The sequence below is a fragment of the Heterodontus francisci genome, chromosome 5 (genome assembly GCF_036365525.1).
Source record: "Heterodontus francisci isolate sHetFra1 chromosome 5, sHetFra1.hap1, whole genome shotgun sequence".
Lineage (NCBI taxonomy): Eukaryota > Metazoa > Chordata > Chondrichthyes > Heterodontiformes > Heterodontidae > Heterodontus > Heterodontus francisci.
In genome coordinates, this window is record NC_090375.1 from 187,429,288 (window position 1) to 187,447,293 (window position 18,006).

Consider the following 18,006-nt stretch of genomic DNA (forward strand, 5'->3'; position numbering starts at 1 on the left):
TAAAATACTTTTTAATATTCTATCTTACTGTGTAATTAATCATGAACTCATTATAGTTCTGCCAAATGATGAAACGCCCAATTTGGGGTCAGGTATGTTGGCTTTGAACTATGCACCTTTTGGCAACATAATCATTTTAACGTGAGCAGTTACCATTAGCAGGTAGATAGGAGAAGCGTTGGCTTTGGCTCCTCTTCCGTTTCCCATTGCAGACGTAAAAATAAACTTGAACAGGGCTGGTAATGCGTTGGTTGCGATAGGGTGGAATTTCAACTATGAGCGAACTCTGTGGTAGAGGAAAAAAAAATGACATGGAGTCATGTGGTAAAATATCAAATACAAAAAAGCGTATCTGCATATTTTTTAATCAAATTAATAAAAAAATGATTATGAAATGAAAACTCAACATTTTGAATGATAGTCAGTCTAATAGCCTACGAACATGTTGGCGACATGTGGAAACTTGGTTTTAGCCTTAAGTTGCACAAAGTGTAGACACACTGGTCAGAGATCCTTGTTATTTAATAATCATCCACAAAATATGGACCTCATTCTTTTCCCCTTGAATTTTCTAAAGGCATTGATTCCTGCTCAGGTGCTACTCCACGAGTGCTCCTCAACATCCAAACTCACCAAGTTCTTCATCCTCTGCTCATCTGGCTTCTATATATGCATGTTTACCGAAAGTCACTGGATGGGGAAGAGGAATGGGAATCCCCTTCCAAGTCCAGAAAGTATAGGGACAATTATGTTTCTTTTAAATGTATTAATAATTCTCAGGGTGTTTCTGCAAAATTTATTGCACATCTCTTGCAAGTCTGAAAGGGTTGATGCAACTAAATGGCTTGTTAGGCTACTCTGGGGTGGGCGGGGGGGGGGGGGGGCAGTTAAATGCCAACTACATTTTGTGGAACTGGAGTCACATATAGCCAAAGTTAAGGATGGCAGGTTTGCTTCCCTAAAGGAGATTAGTGAAGCTGTTGGGTTTTTTACGACAATCCGACAGTTTCATGGTAATTTATTTTAATAAAAAGGCTTTTCATTCCCAGATTTAAAAAAAAACTGAATTCAGAATCTAATGCTCGTGAGATATGAACTTACATTCTTTGGATTACTGGTCAAATAATTTAACCACTACACAATCGTACCCAGTGCATATAACATGTCCCTGCCTGAGAGCAGAGACGAGGGAATGAACCGGGGCTCTTCCTAGCTAGTCTAGCTGATAAACTGCACTCATTATAGTTAAGTTGAATTAGGCCAGTTTTACACAATAAATAACTAATTGTATTAAACTTAATGCAAGGTAAGCAATGGGTAAAACAAAACCAAGGGTGTTATAGATGTGAAAGGCAATTATACGATTTGGCATGAAGTTCGGCATTCCTCACTTCAAATAGTCTATACTCATCAGTCGTCAAAAATAGCTGGTGAAGCATGATGCTAGAAAACTATCAAGAACATAAAAAGCAAGACCCTTGTTGATGCTTTAAACACAAGAATAGCACTGATGGCAATAGAGTTTTTTTGTTGTTGCAAATAATACAGAACATTAACTCTTCAATGCAGAAGCATCTCTGGGGCACATCTGAAGCTTCCAAAAACTACTGATCGTAATAAGATCCAAGAGGTAGTTTTACAAAATTGCTTTCATTGCATAAACAAAAATGTGATATAAATTGTTATTTTGTTATTATGGTTTCCTTTGTCACTCCCCTTTAAAGGCCACTTTTTAAAAATTAAGTCCACTTGAGGTTTAATTGGATTTTAGTCTCCCCCTAATTTTATAGATTTTCATTCCTACTTCCTCTCTTCCACCTTCTGTAGAACTGTGATGTCTCAGAGGATTTGTACTTCATTAGGGATTGTTTAACCGGGACCTGTTCTAAAAATTCTTCCTTTAAGTGATCTTATACTGTAGATGGATTCAAGGATAGCATCCTAACATTCTTATGAACCTAACACTGTAATCAGTTTTAAAATAAAAACAAGAAATGCTGGAAATACTCAGCAGGTCAGGCAGCATCTGTGGAGACAGAAGCAGAGTTAACGTTTCAGGTCAGTGACCCTTCATCAGAACTGGCAAATATTCGATATGTAAAAGGTTTTAAGCAAGTAAAGTTTGGGGGGGGGGGGGGGGTGGGGCAAGAGATAACAAAAGAGGTGTTGACCTCTCTATGACCTTGTCCTATCAACACCTCTTTTGTTATCTGTTGCCTCACCCCTCCCCCCCCAACTTTACTTGCTTAAAACCTTTTACATATCGAATATTTGCCAGTTCTGATGAAGGGTCACTGACCTGAAACGTTAACTCTGCTTCTGTCTCCACAGATGCTGCCTGACCTGAAGAGGTGTTGACCTCTCTATGACCTTGTCCTATCAACACCTCTTTTGTTATCTGTTGCCTCACCCCCACTTTCCGTGCTTGAAACCTTTTACACAGTAATCAGATTATTCTGCTTCAGACAATGTGGTGTTGGGACTTTTCGAAATAGCAACTCATATTACAGGTGGCCTACCAGCACATCAGATACATACAACTTTGACACTTTGCATGTTGCTGTCAAATGGTACATTAGTCTAGATTAAAATTCTGAATGCACTTGGAGTTGAACGTATTACAGTATCTTTAGTTTTAAGCCTGGCATGACATCTACACCCAGAAGTATTTTCACAGCAGTATAATTTGCAGGACTGTGACCTGTGGGGCGGGGAAGAAGGTGGCATAGTGGTAATGTCACTGAGGCCCAGGCTAATGCCTTGGTGACATACCACCATAGTAGCTGGTGGAATTTAATTAATGCATTCAATTAATTAATAAAAATATGGCATCTCAGTAATAGTGTCATGAAACTATCATTGATTGTCATAAAACCCGTCTGGTTCACTAATGTTCTTTAGGGAATAAAATCTGCTGCCCTTACCTAGTCTGGTCTACGTATGACTCCAGACCCACAGCAATGCAGTTGATTCTGAAATGGCCTAGCAAGCCACTCAGTTCGCAAGGGCAATTAAGGATGGGCAACAAATGCTGGCTTTGCATTGACACCCACATCCCATGAAAGAATTTTTAAAAGTTGGGGATCTGGCATCAACCTGGCAGCATTAAGTGGATACTTAATTAATTTAATTCGCCACTGTAGTTACTACCAGCTATTTAAAGTCAAGGTAGCTCGTAGTAAGATTTAGATACAGTGTTCCCATGCCTTTGGAAGCTGTTTATCTGTAGCTGCTTGACAATTAAAAGTAGTTCAGTTGGACTGTTCAGCATCGGTTCCTAGAACATGAATTGTTTAGCAATCTTCTATTTGTAAACAGCAAGAAAAAAAGAGACATCTTTGGTGATGTACAGTTTTTGTGGTGTTCGGCATTTTTAGCATCCTTCATTGGTTTGCATTTTTCTGAGCTAATAAAACAAGCCACTTTTCAAGTTTCCCAATTCAACGACTTATTCTGTTCATTTAGTGTCCTTGTCCCTAGTTTGACAGTTTAGGTCAGTTTCATTTATAATCTATTAGTTTATAATTAGCCATGTGCAATTCTCCCGTTTTGTAGTGATTACCACTTGCTTAACTTTAGTTTGAAAAATGAAGAAACACACCTTCTAGAATACCTGTTCTATTACAATAACTATTCATAATTGACAATTCAACACAAGCATGAGAATACACACAACTGATTGGGTAAACTTACAGGTTTAAAGAACTCCTTGTCAGTTTTTGCTTCAGTCTCCCACACATGATGTCCATCTGGAAAGAAATCGTAATTGTTTTCAATAGGATGTTGTGAATTTATCATCCTTTAATTGTCTCCTCCAAGAAACTTTATGAGTGGTATAGCAGCGACTTTGTTTTTTGCAATTTGCAATGCGTAACATGACGAAACAAGATAATGGATTTATTTTGTAGTGTAATGGTCAGAATACATTTTTCATCTTACAGTGTTGAAAATTGCATTAACCAGTGTGCTTATATCCCCCTAAATATAATTGGCTTTATTCCAAATAGGTCATGCATCTCAAATATCTTCACATCCTCTTAATGTTTACCAAAACTAATCCCGATATGATTTAATCTGTTAATTTCCAACATAACATGGGAACTTGATAACTCCTATTCTCAAATAATCTTGATTTGTACAAGCAGTACTAAAAAAAATTATGCTGTTCTATTCCCGCAATGCAAGAGTGGGTGAGATGCAGTTATCAGAACATCAAGAGTCATGTGCTCGTCAGAAATAAAAGTGGCTTGTTCAGCAGTGGCAGAATTGTTCTTGATTAAATTCCCAGGTCGAAGGCTACTATTACTGGCTTATTATACAGAACATTGCAAAAGATATGCACTCTGAGTATTGTTTATTTCACCTTTTGTAAAAATAAATTGATTAATTATTTTCTTCCGTTAGAGAATTTTCTGGTGAATTGCAGCACTGAGTTGTGCTATTGCAGCGAGACAATTAAGTTCTTCCTGAGTGTAATTGTTTGCAGATGAAGGATTTCAAATGGGGCCCATTAAGTTAATAATGCAATATAATGGTATCCTAATTGTGCATAATTAATTGTTTATGTGATGCATGTATGAATGAAGACGGAAGTCCCTACTTGAGTCCACATGAAACCAATAGATATAAAAATTAATGCTAATATTTCAGATGTAAACCTTAAAGACACTGCAGTTGACACTTGCCATCTAATTTTCCCTCCTCTGACAGTACAAATTTTCAGGGCCACCACCCGATAAGAACAGGAGAGCAGCGGGCAGTGCACCTTACCGTCCCATCTCCACTCATGGTATCACTGCTGCCATTTTCATTGGGGCCTTGAGGTGGGCAACCTAGGAACTTACTTCAGGCAAGAGCTGACTTGTAATATATGTTAATCATTGTCCTATAACTACGTGGCATACTGACACAAACTTGAGGCATCAATGGGTGGAGCGTGCACCGCCTGCACTCTGCCCACTGATACCCAGTGTTAAGTGGCCTAACCAGTGATCATAAGAACATAAGAAATAGGAGCTAGACTAAGCAATTTGGCTCTTTGACCCTGCTCCGCCACTCAACAAGATCATGGCTGATCTGCTACCTCAACTCCACCTTCTCACACTATCCCCATAGCCCTTAATTCCCTTAGTGTCCAAAAATCTATCTTGAATGTACTCAGTGACTGAGCATCCACAGCTTTCTGGGGTAGAGAATTCCAGAGACCCACAGCCCTTTGAATGAACAAATTTCTCCTCATCTCAATCCTAAATGGCTGACTCCTTATTCTGAGACTGCGACCCCGTGTTCTAGATTCCCCAGACCGGGGTAACATTTTCTCAGCATCTACCCTGTCAAACCCCTTAAGAATTTTATATGTTTCTATTAAATCACCTCTCACTTTTCTAAACTCCAGGGAACAGAGGCCTAGTCTACCCTGTCTCTCCTCATAGGACAACCCTCTCATCCCAGGAATCAGTCTAGTAAACATTTGTTGCACTTCCTTTAGGGCAAGTATATCCTTCCTTCGGTAAGGAGTCTAAAACTGCAAACAGTACTCCAGGTGTGACCTCACCAATGCCCTGTATAATTTAGCAAGACTTATTTACTCTTATACTCTAATCCTTTTGTAACAAAAGCTAACAAAGCATTTGCCTTCCTAATTGCTTGCTGTACCTGCATGCTAACTTTCTGTGACTCATGTGCAAAGACACCCAGGTCTCTCGGAATGCAAACATTTCCCAGTCTCTCACCATTCAGTGTCCCTTATAGGGACCACTTCTAGCCATTCAGAAAACAACCCATGAATGCTTCCCCTGGCTCCAGAAACAAAAAAAAATCTTAGTCCACTCCATCCCACTTATTTATTTATTTATTTTATTTTATTTAATTTAGAGATACAGCACTGAAACAGGCCCTTCGGCCCACCAAGTCTGTGCCGACCATCAACCATCCATTTTTACTAACCCTACACTAATCCCATATTCCTACCACATCCCCACCTTCCCCTACCACCTACCTATACTAGGGGCAATTTATAATGGCCAATTTACCTATCAACCTGCAAGTCTTTGGCTGTGGGAGGATACCGAAGCACCCGGCGAAAACCCACGCGGTTCACAGGGAGAACTTGCAAACTCCGCACAGGCAGTACCCAGAATTTAACCCGGGTTGCTGGAGCTGTGAGGCTGCGGTGCTAACCACTGCGCCACTGTGCCACCCATATGATGCAACTTCCAGCTCAGTTCCCCAAAGGAGCCACTGGAATTCCTGCCACTGAACCCCAGCCCACCGCCTGACTGGCAAGCTGCAGGTGAGCATTGTTACTCTGCTTGCAGCCCACTGGCAGTAACCAAATAAACAACAGGCAGTAGACCTTCTTCACCTCTAATTAACAATGGGTGCCCTGCCAAGTTAGTCAGCCGCAATAGAGAGTATTGGCAGATAAAATCAATGTTAACAATATTGTTCCTAGGACTGGGCTGCAGTGCAAGCAAAAAAAATTTAGTGATCTCACCAGGACTGGCAAGGTAAGACACCACTTCACATTTCTCTCTCACTCTCTGTACAGCTCTGCAGCACCTTACTTTAACCTCAACACCATGAAACTTTCCCTTCTCGCGCCTTTCCTCCACTCAAAATAAGACACTTCACTGCACTTCCTTCTGCTTGAACCCACATCCTCAAAGCCTGCTACTGCCCTCACAATGACTTCTCTCCCCCCACCCCTTGGCCACACCTGCTGCTTCCTCCCATCATGCACACCCTGCAAAGCTGCCTCACTCAGCTTCAAAAACATTTAACTGGGCACAGACGAACCCAATGTTGTTCATCTTGCAGGAGAAGCTTGCAAACTGCTGAAGGGAGAATACAAGAACAGGAGGAGATGCCGCTGCACGACAAACTCTGACAGCTACAGAGGCATCGGCCATTGATACCAACAGTGGAACAGAGGTCATGCAGCATCAGAAACAATTGCACAGACACACAAAAAAACCCACTCATCTGCTACTACTTAACCTTGCCATTATGTGGTCACCCTTGTCTCTATACTCTTTTTCTAAGTCTTTCAGATAACTCGGGCCCTGCAGGTGCACAGTTTGAGGGGGAAAACCCTCCTGAAGATGAACTGTTACTGTTTGTACCCCTCCAGACACTAGCACAGAAATCAGCACACTGTGTGCGGTTGGACCTCATTTAACTTGAACTGACCAGGTGTCAGTGCTAATCTTGCTTCTTGCAGGCAGCAATTGGCAGGGAGGGAAATCTGGCGGTGTCACCGTTACTTAATTGCAGCTTGAAGGTCCTTAAAGGAGTGGTACACTTTGCAATGGTAGTTAGGTAGCGTTAATGAGTTGGAGGGGTTGGCAGTGGTTGACTCATTAAGCACAAATGGGCAGCTGGAAAGCCTATACCAGGAAATGATTCCACCCACAAGGCAAGATCACATGGTAGCTCTGCTGTAGAGGATACAGATGCCAAATTTAGGGACTCACGCCTTTAAAAAAAAAAATGCTTCCTTTGCACCAACCGTTGCTCAATACTTTGGACTGCATGCCAGGCAGCTTCGGCAACAGGTCGTAGAGCGTGGAGGAATCCACGACCAACTTGTGTGGGAGTTTTGGTTCATGGAATTAACACTCTGCATTCAGCCGTGGAGCCTGCGGCCGGCTCAGTGGACACTGCAGCTGGGATCTACTTGCAAGAATTTGTAGCACCAGTCGTTACATTGCTCAGGGATGATCACCACAGCCCTACTTCAAATTGAGCATGGGAAAAAGTGATGGAGGTGTTTGCTAACATGGAATCGGGCAGCTGTTTGTTCAATGCAAGCATGAACTGCAGACGGACTGATGTTACTGATATCCACTGTGGAAGCCTTAAAGGAACTGGAAGCGAAGAAACTCAGGGGTGTAATGGCCTTGATTACAACATGCAATGCTCTGCCAGCTGTGGCAGTGGGTTGTACGTTTTGCTGCAGGAAGCAACAAGAGTCATGGAGTTCCCCCATAAAAGCAAAGCTTCCTCATGCACTGCTCCTCAGAGAACTGTAGGTACGGTGTCCTGAACCAATAAACTCTGGGGGAGGGGGCAGGGCGAGAATTCCTGCACATATGCCTCCTCCTATTTCATCTCCCTGTACTTCATCTCCTACTGAATGAAGTCTTCCTATTTCTGGTCCTCATCTTTTAACCAGAATGGAATCATCAGAAGGAGACCCCATGAAGTTAAAAAAACTGTTCCGAGAAGCCCCATGAAAGTTCAAAACATTGTACATCGCCACTACTAGCACTTTAAAATAGTCCATGTGTGAAAAAATAAACTACAATGCATGGAAACAAAATGCCTCCCAAACCTTTCCAGCATCTTAACTGAGAGCAGATGAGGATCCTGTTAGAAGTGGCCACCCTCCCATGGTGCACTGCCCATCTTTTGTGGGCAGGTTGAGGAACTGACAATGGGAGTGGAAGTGAATGTGGGCGCTGTGGTTTTAACTGCCATTATCTGACCCCAATTTGCCTATATTGATGAGGCCTGCATCCGCTTCCAGTGGGAGGTCTGGCTGCTTGAATCCAAGTGGGCTTGAAAATCGGAACGGCTGGAGCCGGCGGTTCAATCCTGTAAGCAATTTTGATGCTGCTGGTCCCCCACACGTTTTTTTTTAAGGTGTAAACAAGGCACATGGAAAGAAAAATTAATGATGAAACAAACTGAAATAAAATAGAAAGAAAAAAGAAAAAATAACGGAAAATAAAAAGGGGGCCGGTCATGCTCTGAAATTACTGAACTCAATGTTCAGTCCGGCAGGCTGTAGCGTGCCGAATTGGTAAATGAGGTGCTGTTCCTCGAGCTTGCAATGATGTTCACTGGAACACTGTAGCAAGCCCAGGACAGAGATGTGGGCATGAGAACGGCGGGGGGGGAGTTGGGGGGGGGGGGGCGGTGGTGTTGAAATGGCCAGCAACTGGAAGCTCGGGGTCATGCTTTTGGACTGAGTGGAGGTGTTCCGCAAAACGGTCACCCAGTCTGCATTTGGTCTCCCCAATGTAGGGAAGACCACATTGTGAGCAGCGAATACAGTAGAACAAAGAACAAAGAACAGTACAGCACAGGAACAGGCCATTCGGCCCTCCAGGCCTGCGCCGATCTTGATGCCTGCTTAAACTAAAACCTTCTGCACTTCCGGGGACCGTATCCCTCTATTCCCTTCCTATTCATATATTTGTCAAGATGCCTCTTAAACGTCGCTATCGTACCTGCTTCCACCACCTCCCCCGGCAGAAAGTTCCAGGCACTCACCACCCTCTGTGTAAAGAAATTGCCTCGCACATCCCCTCTAAACTTTGCCCCTCGCACCTTAAACCTATGTCCCCTAGTAACTGACTCTTCCACCCTGGGAAAAAGCTTCTGACTATCCACTCTGTCCATGCCACTCATAACTTTGTAAACCTTTATCATGTCGCCCTTCCACCTCCGTCGTTCCAGTGGAAACAATCCGAGTTTATCCAACCTCTCCTCATAGCTAATGCCCTCCAGACCAGGCAACATCCTGGTAAACCTCTTCTGTACCCTCTCCAAAGCCTCCACGTCCTTCTGGTAGTGCGGCGACCAGAATTGCACGCAATATTCTAAGTGTGGCCTAACTAAAGTTCTGTACAGCTGCAGCATGACTTGCCAATTTTTATACTCTATGCCCCGACCAATGAAGGCAAGCATGCCGTATGTCTTCTTGACTACCTTATCCACCTGCGTTGCCACTTTCAGTGACCTGTGGACCCGTACGCCCAGATCTCTCTGCCTGTCAATACTCCTAAGGGTTTTGCCATTTACTGTATACTTCCCACCTGCATTAGACCTTCCAAAATGCATTACCTCACATTTGTCCGTATTAAACTCCATCTGCCATTTCTCCGCCCAAGTCTCCAACTGACCTATATCCTGCTGTATCCTCTGACAATCCTCATCACTATCCGCAACTCCACCAACCTTTGTGTCGTCCGCAAACTTACTAATCAGACCAGCTACATTTTCCTCCAAATCATTTATATATACTACAAACAGCAAAGGTCCCAGCACAGATCCCTGCGGAACACCACTAGTCACATCCCTCCATTCAGAAAAGCACCTTCCACTGCTACCCTCTGTCTTCTATGACAGAGCCAGTTCTGTATCCATCTTGCCAGCTCACCTCTGATTCCGTGTGACTTCACCTTTTGTACCAGTGCGCCATGAGGGACCTTGTCAAAGGCTTTACTGAAGTCCATATAGATAACATCCACTGCCCTTCCTTCATCAATCATCTTCGTCACTTCCTCAAAAAACTCCATCAAATTTGAGAGACACGACCTCCCCTTCACAAAACCATGCTGCCTCTCGCTAATAAGTTTGTTTGTTTCCAAATGGGAGTAAATCCTGTCCCGAAGAATCCTCTCTAATAATTTCCCTACCACTGACTCACCGGCCTATAATTTCCTGGATTATCCTTGCTACCCTTCTTAAACAAAGGAACAACATTGGCTATTCTCCAGTCCTTTGGGACCTCACCTGTAGCCAATGAGGATGCAAAGATTTCTGTCAAGGCCCCAGCAATTTATTCCCTTGCCTCCTTCAGTTTTCTGGGGTAGATCCCATCAGGCCCTGGGGACTTATCTACCTTAATGCTTTGCAAGACACCCAACACCTCCTCCTTTTTGATAATGAGATGACTGAGACTATCTACACTCCCTTCCCTAGACTCATCATCCACCAAGTCCTTCTCTTTGGTGAATACTGATGCAAAGTACTCATTTAGTTCCTCGCCCATTTCCTCTGGCTCCACACATAGATTCCCTTCTCTGTCCTTGAGTGGGCCAACCCTTTCCCTGATTACCCTCTTGCTCTTTATATACGTATAAAAAGCCTTGGGATTTTCCTTAATCCTGATGGCCAATGACTTTTCATGACCCCTTTTAGCCCTCCTAACTCCTTGCTTAAGTTCCTTCCTACTGTCTTTATATTCCTCAAGGGATTCGTCTGTTCCTAGCCTTCCAGCCCTTACGAATGTTTCCTTTTGCTTTTTGACTAGGCTCACAATATCCCGCGTTATCCAAGGTTCCCGAAACTTGCCAAACTTATCCTTTTTCCTCACAGGAACATGCTGGTCCTGGATTCTAATCAACTGACGTTTGAAAGACTCCCACATGTCAGATGTTGATTTACCCTCAAACAGCCGCCCCCAATCTAAATTCTTCAGTTCCTGCCTAATATTGTTATAATTAGACTTCACCCAATTTAGCACCTTCACCCGAGGACTACTCTTATCCTTATCCACAAGTACCTTAAAACTTATGGAAGTATGGTCACTGCCCCCGAAATGCTCCCCTACTGAAACTTCGACCACCTGGCCAGGCTCATTCCCCAATACCAGGTCCAGTACGGCCCCATCCCTAGTTGGACTATCCACATATTGTTTCAAGAAGCCCTCCTGGATGCTCCTTACAAATTCTGCCCCATCTAAGCCCCTAGCACTGTGAGTCCCAGTCAATAAAGGGGAAGTTAAAATCACCCACCACTACAACCCTGTTACATTTACATCTTTCCAAAATCTGTCTACATATCTGCTCCTCTACCTCCCACTGGCTGTTGGGAGGCCTGTAGTAAACCCCCAACATCGTGACTGCACCCTTCCTATTCCTGAGCTCCACCCATATTGCCTCGCTGCATGACCCCTCCGAAGTGTCGTCCCGCAGTACAGCTGTGATATTCTCCTTAACCAGTAATGCAACTCCCCCACCCCTTTTACATCTACCTCTATCCCGCCTGAAGCTTCTAAATCCAGGAACATTTAGCTGCCAATCCTGTCCTTCCCTCAACCAAGTCTCTGTAATAGCAACAACATTTAGTATACTAAATTGAAAGAAGTACAAGTAAATCATTGCTTCACCTGAAAGGAGTGTTTGGGACCCTGGACAGCAAGGAGAGAGGAGGTAAAAGTGCAGGTATTACACCTCCTGTGATTGCAAGGGAAGGTGCCGTGGGAAGGGGACAAGGTGTTGGGGGTACTGGAGGAGTGGATCAGTGTGTCACGGAGGGAACGATCCCTTCGGAATACTAACAGGGGAGGGGAGGGGAAGAAGCATTTGGTAGTGGCATCACACTGGAGGGGTGGCAGAAATGGCGGAGGATGATCCTTTGGATGTGGAGGCTGGTGGGGTGGAAAGTGAGGACAAGGGGAACCCTGTCGTGGTTCTGGGAGGGAGGAGAAGGGGTGAGGATAGAGGTGTGGGAAATGAGCCGAAGACACAGTTGAGGACCCTGTCAACCACAGTGGGGGGGGATTCCTCGGTTGAGGAAAAAGGAAGACATATCAGAAGCGCTGTTATTTTTTTCTTTTTTCTTTTTATTTTATTTCAGTTTGTTTCATCATTCATATTTCTTTCCATGTGCCTGCCCACTGTTTTTTCATGTTTTTGCATTAGGTCAGGGCTGTTCAATTTTCTGTCCATAACACCCTCTCTAAATTAACGCTTTGTCTTTCAACGCACCATTAACATACTGTTTGCCTTTGCTCCATAACCTTCTGGTCAGTTATTCTTTATGACCCTTTCCTATCGACACCTTGCCTTTTGTTATCTCTTGCCCCACCCCTGCTTTATTTGCTTAAAACCTATTACATTTCTAACCTTTGCCAGTTCTGATGAAGGGTCACTGACTCATGTTAGTATTGTATATCCTAAATTCAGAGCCTAGATAGTTATGTCCTGGTGCACATGGAGGGCAAAATATTCTGTCACATGGAGAAACTTCAAAGGAGTGCACTGGACAATTGTGCTCTCAATCCCGCTGAATTCATAGGGGTGAATTAGCAGTAATAAGGATGGAAAAAAATGCAACAAGACTTGTCTGTCAGTGCTATTGGATTCAATCTAAATTTGTTGCACAGTATTTTGGTTAGTTGCATGTTATTCTGTGCAGGGGTGCATGACTTGCACTTTCCATTAGTGAGGGAACTGGAAGTATTGAAAAAATTTCTCAAGCTTTAAGCAGATAGTACACCAAGGTTTTCTGTGAAAATATATCCACAGTACCCCCTCATATGACACTGCAAAGAATTAGTAATAGACAGACACTTCAGGAATACACCGTTTACCTAAGATGAGCTGAAATTTCTTCATAAAATTTCTGCTTGAGAAATCATAATGCTTACGTTGCAGCAATAAATTATAGAAAATAACCTATTTGGGTGCAGTACACACAATGCACTTGGATTTATGGTACTTATACGTTATGCAGCCACTTGTTTCAAATCTTTCACTCAGCTCTAGTTCCCTGGTACACTATTATAAAACCTATTTTGCTACATTAGTGGTCTTGCATCTCTATTCGAACACTGGAACAACTCAGTCCTTTATCAATAGGAGTAGAACTTGTTAAAAGGTTAGTTGCAGCATAATTACATGCAGTTTTATCATGAAGTTAGTTAGTGCACCAACATATAATTTGTCACTGGACGCAGCTAAAAGAACATAAGTTGAAGAGTCATCATTTTAAAATTGTAACACACTTTGAAGAGAACTCTGATGTGTAATAATAACAGAGCATTCCTAGTGATACTTACATCTAATCATGGAATAAAGTGCACAGTAATCTCTTCCCTTTGTACGCTGCACAATCTGGGATGGATTCAGCGCGGTGAAAACTATATACTGCACTCCAAACATCATCATTATGGCTAGTTGTGAGGTTATAATTTATGCTGTATTTAACCACATCCCCAAGTACTCATGTGCTTTACATGAATGTGTTCAGGCTCGCTGATGAACAAAATTACCTCATTGGGTTTTTTTGTTTCATTTCTTACTGTTTCTTCTCTCCACAGATGTCTTTTTCCACATGGTATTCATGCCAAGAGGATGGGTAACCTCCCTATGCTGTCTATTCCGAGCTGCAACTGCGTAATAGGAGGCATATGAGAGGAGTCCAGGTTGACTCTCCCTCAGATTTTCTATTCCTCCCAGTTTAAAAGTGCCTGTCCTCTGCTTGCCATCAGGAATTCTAGGTGGGAAATTGGGGACAAGAACGCCTGCCAAGTTTGTGGCAATCTAGACTAGTCATGCGTTATTTGGTCCACTTGTTAGCCTCAATGCAGCTCAGTTAGAAAACGAGTGGAAATAATGGACAAAATAATGGACAATATTTTGGTAAACATATTAATAGCCTGCTCCTATGTCTGATGCTGAAAAGCAGCATTGTGGAAGCAGCTTCACTGCCCAGGGTTTAAGGAGGTCCACCATCATCTTCTCAGAGCAACTAGTGATGGGCAATAAATGCTGGCCTTGCCAATGGCACCCATGCCTCAAGATTTTTTTTAAATTGTATGACATACTTTTGCCCATATTTTAGGGTGGATGCTAACCATTTCAAAACAAAGAGTTCAAAAGGTGAGTTAAAAATAGTCAACATTGCAATGTCATATGAACACATATGTGGCCATCCGCTGATATCTAACAGTAATTTTCAGGCTAATATTCGATTGAATGGAATGTAAACCCAAGATTTCTGCTTTCCTGGCTTCATATCATTACCTTTGGTATGTTGGGGGGAGAATGAATAAGGAAGCATGTCCCACTCTGTTCCACTTACTTCAAGTTCATCGGTCAAATAAAGCAAGTAGTTGCTTCTAGTCTCCCATTCTAAATCAGGTTCTGAAAATGTAGATTCTTTAGATCCTGAGTACTAAAAATCATTGTGTCCTCATTTTAAAATGTGTTTCTTATGTTTGATTCACTGCAAGGAGTAGAAGGCAGTACTCGCATTAACAACCTAGTTCACTATTGTGTCTGAATTTTTAGAGATGTGATGAAAAAAAGCACCAAGAAATCTAGAGAAGATTTTGAGAATGACTAAGTTGTATTCAACCATTTCATGGTCTCATTACCTACTGCTCTATTCAAAGCAAAATGGCTGGACTGTGTGCAAAGTGGGTCAGCAGTTCAAATATAGGCAGTAGCTTATATCATAAGTACTGTCAAGTTTTGGTTCCAGGTTGAAGTTCTTTGTTATTAATTCTAGTTGGTCAGGAAAAGCATATATACCAACAAATGTGAAAAGGTTTATTGGTAAATTCAGTGGAAAATTAGAGATATTTTCCTATGCTTTGTTGGCAGGTTCGAAGGAGAGTGGAAAATATCTAGACATTTTTGGCTGTGAAATATGAAGAACATTTTCATTTCTGTACCATTGAATTAAGTGCATTACTCAATAAAATGGTACTAGTTCCTTTTCCATGACGCATATTTCACGGGTGAATTCATCTTAAATACTATGATGAAGTCTGCTTAAAAAGTGGGAGCTGTGTAGATGGGAGGGAGATTCATGTACAGTAAGAGAATTTTTGTGCAGAAATGCTCATGCGGACCCTTCCTGTGTTATACCATGTCTAAATTCACAATCAGTTCTAAACATCACTGAGCTTAGAGCGAGGCATGCCCAGAAAGAAAATCTGACGTTGTCTTTGGAAGACCATCCTTTATAAAGACAAATGACAATGATTTCTTCAACTTCAAAGCAATGTTGCTGGCAGAACTGTACTGAAAAAATACACAGAACCATAGAAAATTCAGATACCAGAACACAACTAAACTGTAGCCAAAAAAGAATAGAAAAATATTTACAAGTGGCTGCTGCTTCATCCAGCCACTTTCTCCAATGACATCTGCTCAGAGAGGTTAAGTCCACAACCTATCCAGGAAACACACAGGGTAGATGTTTGGCTTCTCTGCATAATTTCCTACGGTGGAACAGTAGATACAGCTGCTACAATGGAAAGAGTTATCCGAGTTGTTGAGTGATTTCTCCACACTCCAATTCCTGGAGATGTGCATGCTTTTTTTTAAAAATTAACTTACACACTAAAAACATTAGCTTTGCAACTTATTTCCAAAAGTACTGGCTGTCCACGCAGATATTACCCCTTTCCCACTTTCAAACCTAGTGACCATTATCAAATTAGAGGTGGGTTGGTGGCCACTAATGGGGAGTCCTGGCCAGAAAAAGGGCCCAATTATAGTGTTTAGATTAGATTAGATTAGAGATACAGCACTGAAACAGGCCCTTCGGCCCACCGAGTCTGTGCCGACCATCAACCACCCATTTATACTAATCCTACACTAGTCCCATATTCCTACCAAACATCCCCACCTGTCCCTATATTTCCCTCCCACCTATCTATACTAGTGACAATTTATAATGGCCAATTTACCTACCAACCTGCAAGTCTTTTGGCTTGTGGGAGGAAACCGGAGCACCCGGAGAAAACCCACGCAGACACAGGGAGAACTTGCAAACTCCACACAGGCAGTACCCAGAATCGAACCCAGGTCCCTGCAGCTGTGAGGCTGCAGTACTAACCACTGCGCCACCCTTAGTGTGATAGGCCTTGGGGTGCAGCAGAGAGAGAGAGAGAGAAGGGGAGACCAGAGTCAACAGACTGGGAGATGCTGGAGGGATTGCAAGACTAGAGAAGGTTTCAGAGATGAGCTGGGGTGAGGCCATGGAGGGATGTTCACATGAGAACAAGAAATTTAAGTACAATCCACTGAGGGACGGGGAGTCAATGTAGTTCAGTGAGGAAGAGGGTGATGGGCAAGTAGAGCTTAGTACAGGATAGGTTGAGAGAGTTTGACAATTTGGAGTTCATGTAGGGTGGGAGGATAGAAAAGGCAGTGAGGGGTTGGTAGGAAGTGAAAGGGGTAGAAAAGGAGACAAAGAGTGGGCTGAGGGATTAGATGTGGGGCAATGGGGTTATGACCCCTCTCCTTCATGTTGGTTTCCAGCTCCAGACCCAGATGAGATGTATCCCAGGGTGTTATGTGAGACACGGGAGGAGATAGCAGGGGCTCAGACACAAATTTTCAAATCCTCTCTGGCCACAGGAGAGGTATCAGAGGACTGGAGGACAGCGAATGTGGTACCATTATTCAAGAAGGGTAGCAGGGATAAACTAGGTAATTACAGGCCGGTGAGTCTAACTTCAGTGGTTGGGAAACTATTTGAAAAAATTCTCAGGGACAGAATTAATCTCCACTTGGAGAGGCAGGAATTAATCAGGGATAGTCAGCATGGATTTGTCAAGGGGAGATCGTATCTAACTAACTTGATTGAATTTTTCAAGGCGATGACTAGATGTGTAGATGAGGGTAAAGCATATGATGTAGTCTACATGGACTTCAGTAAGGCTTTTGATAAGCTCCCACATGGAAGATTGGTTAAGGTGAGCCCATGGGATCCAGGGCAATTTGGATCCAAAATTGGCTTAGTGGCAGGAGACAGAGGGTAATGGTCGAGCGTTGTTTTTGTGAGTGGAAGCCTGTGACCAGTGGTGTACCACAGGGATCAGTGCTGGGGCCCTTGCTGTTTGTAATGTACATTAATGATTTAGACGTGAATATGGGAGGTATGATCAGTAAGTTTGCAGATGACACGAAAATTGGTGGTGTTGTAAATAGCCTTAGATTACAGGACGATATAGATGGGCTGGTAAGATGGGCAGAGCAGTGGCAAATGGAATTTAATCCTGAGAAGTGTGAGGTGATGCATTTTGGAAGGACTAACAAGGCAAGGAAATACACAATGGATGGTAGGACCCTAGGAAGTACAGAGGGTCAGAGGGACCTTGTCCATAGATCACTGAAGGCAGCAGCACATGCAGATAAGGTAGTTTGGAAGGCATATGGGATACTTGCCTTTATTAGCAGAGGCATAGAATATAAGAGCAGGGAGCTTATGATGGAGCTGAATAAAACACTAGTTAGGCTACAGCTAGAGTACTGTGTACAGTTCTGGGCATCACACTTTAGGAAGGATGTGATTGCACTGGAGAGGGTGCAGAGGAGATTCACCAGGATATTGCCTGGGCTGGAGCATTTCAGCTATGAAGGGAGACCGAAAAGGCTAGGGTTGTTTTCCTTAGAGCAGAGAAGGATGAGGGGGGACATGATTGAGCTATACAAAATTATGAGGGGCATTGACAGGATAGATAGGAAGGAA

The 18,006-nt window shown here is 42.9% G+C and overlaps 1 protein-coding gene across 6 annotated transcripts in view; it reads right to left on the reverse strand.

Moving 5' to 3' along the window:
• nfatc1 (nuclear factor of activated T cells 1) overlaps nt 1–18,006 on the reverse strand; it is a 262,217-nt gene that overhangs the window by 145,326 nt on the left and 98,885 nt on the right. For all 6 annotated transcript variants that reach the window (XM_068032472.1, XM_068032470.1, XM_068032471.1 and 3 more), the window contains 2 exons: nt 3,694–3,749; nt 154–286 (listed from right to left, as the gene is read on the reverse strand). In XM_068032472.1, the coding sequence (XP_067888573.1) occupies nt 154–286; nt 3,694–3,749 (189 nt within the window). The remainder of the gene's footprint in view (nt 1–153; nt 287–3,693; nt 3,750–18,006) is intronic.